This window comes from Salvia splendens, chromosome 1 (genome assembly GCF_004379255.2).
Source record: "Salvia splendens isolate huo1 chromosome 1, SspV2, whole genome shotgun sequence".
Classification (NCBI taxonomy): domain Eukaryota; kingdom Viridiplantae; phylum Streptophyta; class Magnoliopsida; order Lamiales; family Lamiaceae; genus Salvia; species Salvia splendens.
Genome location: NC_056032.1, coordinates 28195382 through 28209898, shown reverse-complemented (window position 1 = coordinate 28209898; position 14517 = coordinate 28195382). Strand labels below are relative to the sequence as shown.

The following is a 14517-nucleotide window of genomic DNA, read 5'->3' as shown; positions in this document are numbered from 1 at the left end:
ACATTGATATTGCATATCAACTAGGACTAAAGCATGTTCCATTTATTTCTTTGTGAATAATAAATTTTCTTGAGAATATTCTTGTTACTCATGCATTTGGTTTTACGCGTAAGCTAAAGATATAATATATGGGTATAATACAGCACATATTGGTTCAATCAGACATTACGTGATTCTTTATTCAAAATTATTTAAAATGATAGACACGATACAAATTATTTATCTTGTAATTGAAGATTCAAATGAATGAAATTCCTGCCTAAAACTAATATTATGTTGAGTTTACTTGCAATACATGGCAAGAAATGAATTGATTGTACATTAACACGTGTTGTCAACTTTGACAACAAGAAAAGTGGTTTAAGAATCTAATATGATCAACTGTCTAGTCTTCCATCCAAATTGGGTAAACATTTTGTTCCACAAATAACCTCTATGTTATAGTAATTCGTGAATTTGGGCAATGAGTATATATAAATATAATAGAATAGAGGTAGATGTTCAAATAGAATTTTATTCCCTCATGGCCAGTAAAACACAACTAATGATTTTATATAATTTGCGTTTGTTAATAAAAGATGTACAAATTTTATGTATAATAAATTATCCCAAAAGGCGCAATAGTATTATAAAAAATTGCTGTATTTATGAAACTTAAAATAACAAGTACTACATGCTGAAAGATTTTCAAAGAGTAAATGGTACTACTATATAACTTATTAACTTGTTACAGAAGTTATACTACTCTCTCCGTAATATCACACTTTTCTTTTTAGTTTGTCCCACAAAAGATGTCACATTTCCTTTTTTAGAAAAAAAATTCTCTCTCATATTAATATAAATATACTATTTTCTCCCTCCATCTAACACACAAAACAACATCTCCTAAAATCTCGTGTCATTCTTCAACTATGCCATCTACTATGGGACGGATGGAGTATAATATTTGATTTAGTACTAAATTAAAACCATCACATATTTCTTTAGTTTACTTTTATTATTAAATGCTGAGGGACAATTTGTGAGGGAGAGTGAGCGCCACTTTCCAAGTCAGCATTTATCAATTATTTTTTAATACAAAATTCTGTCTCTCTTTTTTTTTTCCAAAAAGCTCTTTCATTCAAAATTCTGTCTCTTCTCTAAAAGCTCTTTCATTCAAAGATTTAACCGACATTCTCTCTGCTCTCCCATCTCTCTCTGGAAAAATAAAAAAAAATCTCATTTTCTATTGTTCACTTCCTACCAATTCTCAACTTTTTATTATAGATGAAGAGAGTAAGAGCGTCCACTATAACACGCCCGCGGCTATAGCCGCGTTTGGGGCGGAAGCGGAGCGGAAGCGGGGCGCCTTATAGTGGCGGAGTTGTCCGCCCCGGAGGTGGACGCGGCGAGGGGGAAGGGAGGCGGCGGACGCGGGATAGCCGCGTGCGGGGCGAGGACGCGGCGATGGAGCTATAGCCGCGCCTATAGGCGCGGCGCCTATAGTGTAACGAGGAAGAAGCCGCGGCTATTCGGCGCGAATTTATTTTTTTTTTTACATTTCAATTCACCTATAAATACACCCCACTCCATTCATTATTTTCACACCATTCAAACACAACATCTATACAAATTTCTCTCACTACAATTTGGGGTCGGAAATGAACAATTTGTGGAGAGACAACTGGAATGCTCTGATTCAACAGGTGCAACAGGATGTAGCGGCCCGTTTGGCGGAGGAGGCGGAGGATGCGGAGGATCCGATCCCTCGCACCATTACTCATCGGCAGACAATCCCACGAGACCACGTCGGTGCTCACCAACGTTTAATGTATGATTACTTCGTGGATAACCCCCGTTATCCACCCGAGATATTCCGCCGGAGATTCAGGATGTCGCAGCGGCTGTTCAACTATATAGCGACGAATTTGGCGGAGCGTTACCGGTGCTTCACCCTCCGGCGTGATGCGTCTGGCCGGATCGGGCTGTCCACACAACAGAAGTGCACCGCTGCAATCCGACAGCTTGCCTACGCTGGACCAGCGGATATGTTCGATGAATACCTACAGATGGGTGAGACGACTAGCCTCACGGTGCTTAGGCAGTTCTGTAAGGGGATCCGAGAAATTTTCGGTGGGGAGTTTCTACGGAAGCCCAACCCGGATGAGTGTCAGCGCCTACTTGATATGCACGGGTCGGTGCACGGCTTCCTCGGAATGTTAGGAAGCATCGATTGCATGCATTGGGAGTGGAGGAACTGCCCCGTGGCATGGAAAGGCCAGTTCACTACTGGATTCAAAAGCAAACATCCAACGATGATACTGGAAGCCGTGGCAGACTACCGTCTGAAGATCTGGCATGCGTATTTCGGCGTGGCAGGTTCGAACAACGACATCAATGTTCTTCAGTCGTCGCCTCTCTTCAACGAGGAGTGCCGGGGGGAGGGGCCAGAAATCAGCTTCGTAGCCAACGGTACGCAGTATAGTAGGGGCTACTATTTGGCAGATGGAATATATCCGCGGTGGCCCGTATTCGTGAAGACTGTCCGCCAACCGGTAGGACCGAAGAAACAATATTTTGCGCGCAAACAAGAGAGTGCTAGGAAGGACGTTGAGCGGGCTTTTGGTGTCCTCCAATCGCGGTGGGCTATTATACGGTGTCCGGCACGAGTTTGGCACGAAGATGATATCGCGAATATTATGTTAGCCTGTATTATATTGCATAATATGATAATAGAAGATGAAGGATTTGCGGCAGAGCGATGGGCGCCGGAAGAGGGTGCAAGTACAAGTCACGGTGTCGCCTCCGCGCCGATCCAGATGGGCGTACCACGGAGCAATGAATATTTGATCCAACGCTTCGCTGATATGCGCAGGACCACATCACATAACACACTGCAGGCCGATTTGATTGAAGAAGTGTGGGCACGTAGGGGAGGTAGTGGCGTTGTGTAAACTTGGTAGTGATTTGTACTAGATTCAATGTAGTGTGTGATTTTAATTTTAATTTAGTGTGTAATTCTAATTTTAATTTGTATTTTTATTTTTATTTTTATTTTTATTTTTAATTCGTATAGTCGGCCTTTCTTAATCCACTAATTAGAGCCCGATAAATTTGTTAATAATTACTTGATATATTATAAAATGAAAGTTGATTATAAAATTTTGGGGCTATTGGAGTTGTCCACTATAGTGGCGGAAATAGAATTTTGGGGCTATGGATAAAAAATTGGGGCTATGGACAAAAAACTGGGGCGGGGCTATTGGGCGTGTCCACCTTATAGTGGACACCCTAATAGCAAAGAAGAAGAAAATTAGCTAGAATTTGATTCTGCTACTGTGCCAATTGGGAGGCGCAAATTCTCCATAAACATTCTTTTTTTTTATTTGTGGCAATGAAAACCCATACGTACAATTGTAATTTCACACAAAACTCATTTGTGTAGCTTCGGAAATTTGTTGACTAAAATGTATTGTGATGTAGTTGGGTTGGATTTTGAGATGCCCAAACCTCATTAGGATTCAAAGGACTTCAAAGATTATAAAATATATCAGCAAACTCAATTCAGAATAGAAAAAATGAATGCAAAAACTTAAATTAAGAATGCCCAAACATCATTAGGATTTAGGATTTAGGAACTTCTGAAAAAATTGGGCAGCAAACTTTGTTGATACCTAATAAAATCCACTGTTTTGAATGTCAATGGCACCGATTATAGGAATATATCAGCATTTTAAAAACACTGGCATAGAGAACATAAATAAATGATGAGGTAAATATGAAAATAAATATGGTAGGCGTATAAATAATAAAGATACGATGAATCTTAAATTAACACGAGAGAAGAGAGAATTTTGCATAAAAATAATAATTAAAGAATCAGGCGCTCCCTCTCCCTCACAAATTGTCCTTCAGCATATTAATTCTCTTATTATAGATATTAACAATTTTTATATATATAAATAAATATATTTCTCACGTATAAAAAATCCATTTTTGTGATTAAAATAAAAAGAACAGGATCAGGCGCGATCGCAGAGAAGTGAAACATAAAAATGAGATGGACCCTTCTCGGTACGATAGAATAGAATAAGACCATCCACTACGCGTCCCGCGCCGGGCTCGCGTCTCGTCCCGGAGGGACGAGTCCTCCGCGGGACGCGTTGCAGCGACCATCCCGTCCCTAGCCCGCGCCCGTCTCGTCGAGACACGGGACGCGCTGTCCCGCCACGCGCCAGCGACACGTGTCTCGTCCCCATGCGTGCGTGCCGGCGTCGTCACTGATGACGCAATAATTCGTTTTTTTTAAAAAATTCGACTTTTAATAAAAAAAAAAAATTCAAACGGTAATATTACCGTTAAATTTTTATTTTCATTTTTTAATTTTTTTTATATATTTTACTCTATAAATAATCCTATTTCATACTCATTTCAAACACAAACACACATCTATTTCTCTCAAATCCTCTCTATCACTCCAATTTCCATCTTCAATCAACTCAAACAAATGGATCCTTTTGAGCAAATGCGTCAATTAATGGAACAATCACTCGAAGAAGATCGACGACGAGAGGCGGAGGAAGCCGCGCCACCCCCACGACGCTCCCGGAAGTACATCAATCGGAACCGGGAGGAAGCCGCCGCACGGTTAGTACGCGACTACTTCTGCGATAACCCGATTTGGGGAGATACCTACTTCCGTCGCTGTTTTCGTATGTGGAAACCGCTATTTCCCCACATAGCGAATACTTTGGAGGCCAGGGAAGAGTTCTTCCGAGAAGGGTTAGACGCGGTCGGCCGTCCCAGCCACACGACGCTGCAGAAATGTACTGCAGCCATCCGGCAGCTTGCGACTGGACAAACGGCCGACATATTCGACGAATACCTGCACATCGGAGACACCACTGGGCGCATGTGCTTGCTCAACTTCTGCAGAGGCGTCCGGGCAGCCTTCAGTGACGAATTTCTCCGGAGGCCAACCACGGAGGATTGTCAGTTCCTCCTCAACCTGCACGAACAAGTGCACGGATTCCCCGGGATGCTTGGCAGTGTCGATTGCATGCACTGGCAATGGAAGAATTGCCCGGTGGCTTGGAGGGGGTCCTACACGAGCGGCCACAAAGGCACCCACCCAACTGTTGTACTCGAGGCCGTTGCCGACTACCGGCTTTGGATCTGGCACGCGTACTTCGGGGTTCCCGGCTCGAACAACGACGTAAACGTGCTCCAACAGTCCGACCTCTTTACCGAAGTTTTGGATGGTAAAGCGCCGGCCATCAACTTCGTCGCCAACAACCGGCGGTATAAAATGGGGTACTATCTCGCCGACGGCATCTACCCGAAGTGGCCGACCTTCGTGAAGACGTGCGGCAGGCCTGCGAACCCAAAGCAGGCTCTTTTTGCACAGAAGCAGGAGGCTGCGCGCAAGGATGTGGAGAGGGCGTTCTGGGTTCTCCAAGCGCGCTTCAACATCATCAAAGCCCCGGCTCGTTCGTGGTTCATGGAGAGCATGGTCGACATCATGTATACGTGCATAATCTTGCACAACATGATTGTCCGAGACGAAGGACCCGATGCGGGAAATTGGTTCGACCCCGAATACCCCGGAAGCTCAACCGCAAGTAATCCGCCGCGAAGTGGAGCGCATCCGTCTATACAAGAACGGTTGGCTATTCGGGCAAGGACACGCGACTCTAGCGCCCACACCCAACTCCAAGAGGATCTAATTGAGCACATTTGGAAAAACTTTGGCGGAGCAGATTAAATTATGTCATTTTTATTTTTTTAGAATTTTAATTATGTCTTCGTTTTTTTTTAATTTTAAGTTGTAATGTTGTTTTAATTTTAATAAAATGTGTTTGTTTAAATTGAATTTGGTTGAAAAAAAAATTATAAATGAAATTGAATAAATAGTAATTAAGGGACGGTATAGAAACGGTTAAGGGACGGAGCGTTGCAGGTTCCGTCCCTTAGTTAAGGGATGGATGAAAAAAGGACAGTGGGGCCCTCAAATAGTGCTCAAATAGTAGTTAAGGGACGGTTTAAGAGATAGTATAGAGACAGCGTAGTGGATGGCTTAAGGAAGGAAAGGAATAAAAGTAAGAATGAGATGAAGATAATAATGAAATGACAATTTCTTTATATATTCATTACATTCCCTCATTCATTCTATTTATCAAGCAAATGAATGGAAAAGTAACAATCATACAAGAAAAGCCTCAGTTAGTAATGCAGGATTGGCTCAAGGGATTTTAGGTTAAAACTTCCAAGAATATAACGGAAAGTAAAACAAATATACACAAGACACATATAACGGTTTCCTTTGCTTTTCCTTTGTTGTATTCCCAAACCAAATATAGATCATATCATATCTAAAAGGTCTCATCGGAATCTGGTTAAAGATACACATTAAAAATCTTATATCGGCCGGGGGGAGGGGACGGGCCGGGAGGGGCTAATACATTTTTAGCTAATGACAAAAATCAGGTACAACAATCTGTTTCCAAGTTAGTCGACTACCAATGTTGCACCTCATCTACTAACCTTGTCTCAGTCTGCTTTCTTATTAGTGTCTTCATCAGTCTCTTCAGCCTTTGATTTTGATTCATCAAATGCCAACAACTGCATTAAATCAGTTTATATTATGAGATTGAAAATATAACTAGAGTTTTTAAGAAAACAATATACTAGGCCCTACAATCTAGTACTAATAGAAATGACAACTCTTAAGCTAGTTTACGTTAAGGATGTAAAATTTAACAGATAGATAGTTTGGTGGGGATGTAATCATATATACAAACTCTATATATTGTACAACCTCCAAACTATGATCTAGACTGTTAGATGTCAACATTTGATGTATGATAAATAACCTCATCTGAAAATGTGCACTTGTCAACCAATTGAAGTTGTGTTGACATTTTCTGTTGACTTTATTAGGACAAAGATGCAGTTTGCATTTTATCACTACCCTAGTTTGGTGAATATAAATTTGGAACTCATCTCTTTTAATAATGCTTCAATCCACTCATTTAAATCAAGGACATTTCATACACTTCTATACCTCTAGCAAATACATTATGGTGGGTATATGATATTGTATTAAAATAAAATACAAAAAGAATTATTGACTTACGGGTTTGACTTCACCATTCCATATACAGTGTGCAGCCAAAAATCCAATGACACCGGGCACAATATACAACAGAGCAGGCTGGAGAAATAATTAGAATTCAAAAACACATATTAGGAAATATAATAAACGAGTATCTTTTTGGGCAAAATATCCAGTCTCTTCAAGAAGATTACTCACTTGTGCAGCTTGAAACCAGTTCATTACGATGATTGTGGCAACCAGACCAGCTGTATATCCTAGGAAAGCACTCTTAAAATATTGGCTGTCCTTCCCTCTGGAGACATCAAATCTTAGAGCTAATGCTACAAAAATCCCTGAAAAGTACATGCCAAATCAAACAACTGGTTCATCCAGAGTGTAATTCAGTCATACATGAAGAACAGCTACCAATTGAACAAAGGAAGAATACTCAATGTACCAAGCCACCTATCCAGATAAGACATGCAAAAATGACGCACCTAATATAACTAAATTTTCTCTTATCTATTACTCCATACGCCCCTTCCCTTGTTAAGTGAAATGGTTGAAAACTGAAATGTATACATAAATACATAAATACATATACAAATATCTTGTTTTTTACATGCGCCGCCACATGCACCATTTCGCTAGTTAATGACAAAGGACGTGGTGATGATATTCTACTCATGTGCAGTTGTGATGGCTATTAAATGACACTCTACCAGTAGACAAAAGCGAACAGGTGCTCGAATCATAAAATCTAAAACTGGAAGTAAAAAAGTACATACCAGGAATCACTATATCACCAAGTCCTAGCATTGAAAATGGGCGAGCAGAATCTGCTGTAGGGAACAAAAGCTGCAATGAGCAGAGCAAGATTCATTATACTGAAATTTCTGAATTTTTACAAGGAACAAGGCCATGCCAAGTAAGGTATATTATAGAGTTGAAGCATGCACCTTTATTGGGGCATCAAAAGATTTTGCAACGCTAACCATAACTGGGGTGAAAAAAACCCAGAATATGTCATACACAAAAAGACCAGCCTGTCATTGGCAGAATATAAACATTAAGTAGCGAACAAAATGGAGAAAACAACTGTCAGAAAAAATATATCCAAAAGCTTCCTCTCGGCTCATAAAGCAATGGAACTACGCTAGGTAGTTTATGTGAGTCATATTATAAAACATTATATTCTTACCAATAGAATAGCACCAGTCTTGAATGAACCAAGTGAAAGCATTTCAATTCCCTGAAATTGTTATGTAGAAAACAATATAAGTGAAAATGGTAAGAAAGCTAGTTTAAAAATAAAATGATTCAAGAGCTCTAAGGTTCAATGTACATCAGCTAGAATTCCATAATTCATATAGTAAGTCGGATGCACCAAGATAAAATATTATCAGTTATAGTGTTATAACCTGAATGGAGAAGGCAACCCCCAAGATATTGTTAGCTAGCCAATGCTTCTGTTTAGCATACCACGCGCAAAAGAACGTTCCAGGAATTGCAGCAATTATCTGTGATTTTGTAAACTCAACCTCCAAAGCTGATAAATAAGAAGAATGTCTTAATATTACAAGCAACAAAAAGTTAAGCAGATTGAACAGAATGCTTCAAAAAAATGCATTAGATACAGAACTTAAATGACATGAAATATCATGGCCAAACTATTGAGAACAATCTCAGTTCCAAATTCAATCACAGAAAACAGTTGCCATCAATTAGCTTTCCAATTAATCAAGTAAAAAATCCTTCATATTTGAGACAAAAGACCCTAATTAGTTTGAATAAGGGCAAACTATCTAACATCTCAAATTTTCCAATCGCAGTAAGCAGTTTTCAGCAACTGACATTCCAATTAAACGAAGTGAAAAATCCTTCATTTTCCAGACAAAAGACCATAATCAGTTCTCAAACATGTAAACTTCTTACATCTAAATTTTAAATAACTCTCTCACATAGAAAAAGAAGAAAAGGGAAAACTGAAGTCGTTCAACTTTACAGCAATGGAATGTTTCCAAATCCACATGAACACCAATTATCAGAGGGCAGAGAACAGCCGGTTGAAACAACAAAGTTAACTAACAAATCATTGTCCGAACAGGTCAAAGAACATAATTTTGCCCACACCCATGAAAGTAGTTAACGAACAAATTTGCATAAAAGACTAGCATATTATCATTTATCCATCTGATTTACCCAAAAACATCCATCAACAAATCAAAACATTTGAGAATTATTTTCATTATCAATTTCGAAGAATAGAGGTCTCCATGGACCTTACAGAGAACACCAGAATATATACAAAGTTGTCTATTTTGCCTGTTAATAAGTATCCTGTTTTGTTCGATAATTAGTATGCTAACTCAGAAAATTAGAAAGAACCACATTCCAATGTTCACAATTTTTTTGCTCCCGTTGCCATTTTGGGTATAACTAAATATAATTCACAGTCAAATGAATGCATTTCGTTATAAAATCTATCCTAAGTCAACCCAAAACTGTAATCCAAGTCAACTAAGATGTGAGTATTATCTTTTATTGAAGATCAGCAACTATAAAATGAAATGTGAGCAGCAACACCAGGAATTCCCAACAGAAAAATGTGACAAGAGAACCATAAAAATTGTTATAGATGATAGAATATATAATTAGATACACAGAGGTCTTGGCGAGTTCATACACTGAAAATACGGGAAGCGCAATGTGATAATATTATCATTCCATGGTTTGGGCAGGAATCCCTTAATTTCAGGTAGCAGGGTTGCCCTACAAAGTCGAGACAAAGTAAGGAATATTAATAGAACATTATACTAAAACACCGATACTAAGCTAAACAATATATAGCCCATATGCGTAACTTACCCTAGTGCAGCAATCCCAAGTACAAAAAAATAACACGTCAAAACAGCATTAACCAAGTCTTTCGATAGAAATTTGAAAAGTAAAAACAGCGACAGCAACATTGCACTCCCAACCAATGGAAACCGCATGGCATGTTCGTTGGACATCGTTTCCTAAAATATTTAATCGCAGAACCAAGGAAGTTGATTACAAATTCCTCAAGCCACAGGGTTCATTAGATGGAAATGTAATGGAATCCAACTTACTGATGGTGGAGTAGGTTTAACAGAGCGATAACATCCCACGTAGACAGTAAGACAAGCTGTCAAAATGACATTTAAATTTGGGTCTACCTTCACAACAAGTGGGGCAAGGGTCAAACCTGTAACAGTGAATCATGAAGTCAGAATGTGCCAAAAGAAGAGACCACAGAGTAAAGTTATCCACACTATGCACTTTACAAATATACACTTTCCATGAAAATGAATATGGAGCTTCAGAGAAACATGAGTGCCTAGGAATATAAATACAACACTCTCTAACCAAGTTGTTGCCTAAATCAAGAGGATGAAATGCATTTCAAAATGGGCCTTGATGAGTTTAGGACATGCCTCTGCATCAAGTCAGGATAGAAAATATGAAGTGAACTATGCAGATAAATAAATATCGAGCATTCATATGCCCAAATCTACGTATTAACATCCAAGAACATCAACCATGTTTCCACATAACACTCTGCCAGAGCCAGTAAACCAAATAACAATGGGGTCAAAGAAAACTGTTCATCATCCCCAGTGTTATTAAAAACGCGCTAGGGTCGAGTCCGGCTTCGCCCCAACATGGGTGAGCCGAGCGAGATAGTGGGGCGCAGTGGGGGCGTCTGGGTCGACGAAGGGGGCGTGAATCCGTTTTTGGGTAAAGAGGGAGGAAGCTGAAACTTTTTTTTTATTTTATCAGTATTTTAATATGGAGTCCTTCTTTTGATAAAACCTAGGCACCCACCGACTCTTTTTGCATCTAATCATTTCAACTTTTTACTTTTCCTCTTTTTTATACTTAATTTATTATTATTGCCAACTTTTCATGTTTTCCCAAAATAACTTAATTATAAAATTCATTAATTAAATATCAAAACAAGTAAATAGACTATAATTTCTTCGATAATTATTTTCTACCCAATGTCAGATTGAATTTTAAATATTTTTTCTTCCTGTTATGTAAGTATAAGTATTTATATGTTAGTGACTTATATTTAATCATTATTATTACTAATATATAAATAATAACTAATTTTGCGCCCCGATTCATGGGTCCCTCGCCCCGGCGCCCCATCGCCCCGCGACCCGGGGTCCAGCGTCATCGCCCCGGACCGAAATAAGTTTAGAACATCAATTTAGCAGTACAGAAATCAAAGAAAGACAGAAAATCAAACTCAATGAATCAGAAAATGACATACCCGCCAGAGCCAAATTAGCAAGACGCTCATGGTTCTTCATTCTAAATCTTCAGAAATCTTGAACTGTCCCTCAATTTCCTAGAAAGACCATAGCAAATAACACGCATTCGTTTTACAATCTATAGATATAGATACATATATACGAGCCAATAAGTAGAATGTTTTGCCCATTTTTTCCCGCCAATACAGTATCTGTTGTGTAATAGGAGTACTATGCAGGATGAAGCATTAATACAGATGAGATAAACATTGAAAATTAAAATTAGGGCTCCATAAAACCATTTTATCCTGTAAATACATTTATAATCTACAATTTTTATCACTCATTTCCACTCAACAATTTCTGAATTTTACGATTGTATAGATCCCTAAACCCTATATATCACAGTGCAATACAAACCTTCCACCAAAATACATAACATCCATTAGTCAATGAGAAATCAAACAAGTTAATATCAAAATTCAATATATCACAAATCTTATTATTCAAATTTTTAGATCCATCAATTCAAAATTCAGAAAAAATGGGCACCGATTCCAATTCAGAAAAAAATGAGCGAACTGCAGATCTCAATACAAAATCCAACAAACAGTCGACTGAATTGGGAAGAAAAAAGAAGTTGCGGTGGAGAAGAAGATGCAACATCGGTGAAGAAAAACTGACCTGCGAAGAATACGGCGAAGCACAAGTCCACGGCGGCAGCGGCGGGGAAGCTGACGCCGAGAATAAGGACGAAAAGGAGGCGACAGCGGTGAGAGACGAGAGAGATGGCAAATGAGGAAATTATTTCCAATACAGAAAACAAATAATTAAATAAATTACCATTTCACAAAGCCACGTAGCTGAACAACTATTCTACCAATAACATTTCGCCACGTCCTATTTACAAATATCTCTGTGACACGACTAGTTTTAATTTTATCAGGCCTTTACGCTGTAGAGCATTAGCAAGAAAGAGCCCTCATGGAGCCGTTTATTTTTTTTTATTATTTCTGCGTCATCAATTTTTGAGAAGGGCCTCTTATTTTCATTTCATTTTCACGTCATCATTTATTTTATTTTAAATTTGTAGCACTTGTATTTTTAATATGTTAACAAATTAAATAAATTTAAATATAAAAAAATATTAATACGCAAATCGTCGTTGTATTGCAAGATTGGAAAATAGAATATACCGAGATGGAAAATAGAATACAACGAGATGCAAATCGTCTTGTAGGCTTTTTTCCATCTCGTTGTATTCTATTTTCCAATCTTGCAATACAACGACGATTTGCGTATTAATAGTAAATACCAACAATCAAATATCAGAATCAGCTGAACAGAAAACATAAACTTCCATAACTACGATATTTAAGGTTCAACACTGAAACAATAAACGCCGAGCTTCTAAATCAATGAAGTCTGGGCTTAAAACGACATAAAACAGTAAATTGTATCTTTGCCCTTCACGAGGACGGTGTTACACCACAGTAATTGGATTAGGCTACCACGAACACCCAGAATTTACCCTATAATTGCTTAAGTGCGCAGAGAAATATGTGTGTGAAGTGATGAGCTAAGAGCGAAAAGTGAATGTGATGAGTCCTCCTCCTCTCTTCATGTTATGTCTCTATTTATAGCTGAGGCTCGAACTTCTAGGGTAATTTCTCTGTGATTTGTCGATTTTTCCCTCCTAGAAAGTCCTTCAAAAAGATACTTTTCCGCTCACAACTGCTTCCGCAATCTTCCGAGTCAGGTTGCAGCTGGCTTCTTCACTCCATTTTCCTTCAGTTTCCTCTGCCTGGTAGATTTCTCCTTCTGTTTTCTTGACCTGGCAGATTCTCTACGCATCTAAACTTAAAACATACGTATATTAGTTCATAGAAATCATAGAATTTAACCCCATAACTGATGTATGAAATTGGCCTTATCAAACTGCTCACACTTAAATCATACTTGCCCTCAAGCATGAAAGACAAAATAAAGACATAAGGAAAATTTCGTGCATGGTTATTATTAAACTGACTTAAAGAAAAGAACAAACACAAACTCCTAGGCCTAGACACAAAAATACATAAGAGAAAATAATAAAAAACACAGAGAAGCAAAGATTAGCACAGATGTATAAACTGGTTCAAGTTTTAGCAATCGTCCCCACAAGCTTAAGGTCAATCCAATCGTCTACTGTCTCAGATTCCTCCCCCTCCCTTCGTCTATCTAATCAGTTTGTCAGTTCGTCATGATAGCCTCTATTTTCTCTAATTATTGGATTCAGTCGGTCACTCATTCCTTACCAGAAACGTTAGGACCATTCACTCATTTATGCTTTTGCCATACCACTGATGCCTTGGGTTCTACTAACACAGGAAAAGTTCCTTAAGGTCTTTTATACGGTTCTAACGGGGCTAGGGGATTATAATATGTGTAGGTGAGAATCCTAGGGGTCTAAGTTCAAAAAGTATAAGTGCAAATATGTGAAGGACATGTGAACTTAAGGATAAAAGATGGAAACAACCTCTCTATTTTCAAATCTGATTTCCCAAAATCTGGAGCAGTTCCCTGGCCATTTTGGCTTTATTGCCTAACTTCTTTCTACTGGGTCAGGTAACATTTTTTTTTCCTGCTCATCTTTTCTTTCTCTTTTTTTTTTATTTTTTTCTGGGTCAGGCTATACATTTTCTTCATGCTCATTTCCTAAACATATATATATTTTTTACCGGGTCAGGTTACAATTTTTTTCTGCCCGTTTTCTAACTAACATTCTACTGGGTCAGGTTACAGAATCTCCTGCCCGTTATTTTCTAACTTTCTACTTAACTTTCCCCTTTTTCTCAACCTGACTTCATACCTCGATTGGTGAGTTGCCTCCACTCCGCCTCCGTGTTCACATGAAATGAAGGTTGAGGTGCCAAAAGAATGAACAATTTTTATAGGCTCAACTTGGTTAGTTGTAACGACCGTACTTTTTAAGTACTAATTTAAAATATGTCGTGATTTAGTTAAAATGAATTTTTTTTGTCGTCATGCTATGCTTCTCGTTATTTTCTTTATAGTGGAGTATAGTATTTACGTGCTTGGTATGAAATGAGAAGTCCCTTTTATTTAAATGATGGAGGATACTAGGAGACGTGTTTGAAAGTCTCGTTGAAGTAATGA

At 38.5% G+C, this 14517-nt stretch overlaps 1 protein-coding gene across 1 annotated transcript; it reads right to left on the bottom strand.

The window, feature by feature from the left end:
- Positions 1-6274: 6274 nt before the first annotated feature.
- Positions 6275-12184, bottom strand: LOC121746405 (signal peptide peptidase-like). Its single transcript, XM_042140230.1, has 12 exons — positions 12043-12184; positions 11379-11456; positions 10189-10304; positions 9944-10095; positions 9762-9847; positions 8497-8624; positions 8277-8327; positions 8035-8121; positions 7864-7933; positions 7292-7428; positions 7115-7192; positions 6275-6600 (listed from the first exon to the last, which is right to left on the bottom strand). Exons 2-12 carry the CDS (start codon positions 11416-11418, stop codon positions 6529-6531), a joined length of 1017 nt encoding a protein of 338 aa, XP_041996164.1. The 5' UTR covers positions 11419-11456; positions 12043-12184; the 3' UTR covers positions 6275-6528.
- Positions 12185-14517: the final 2333 nt, after the last annotated feature.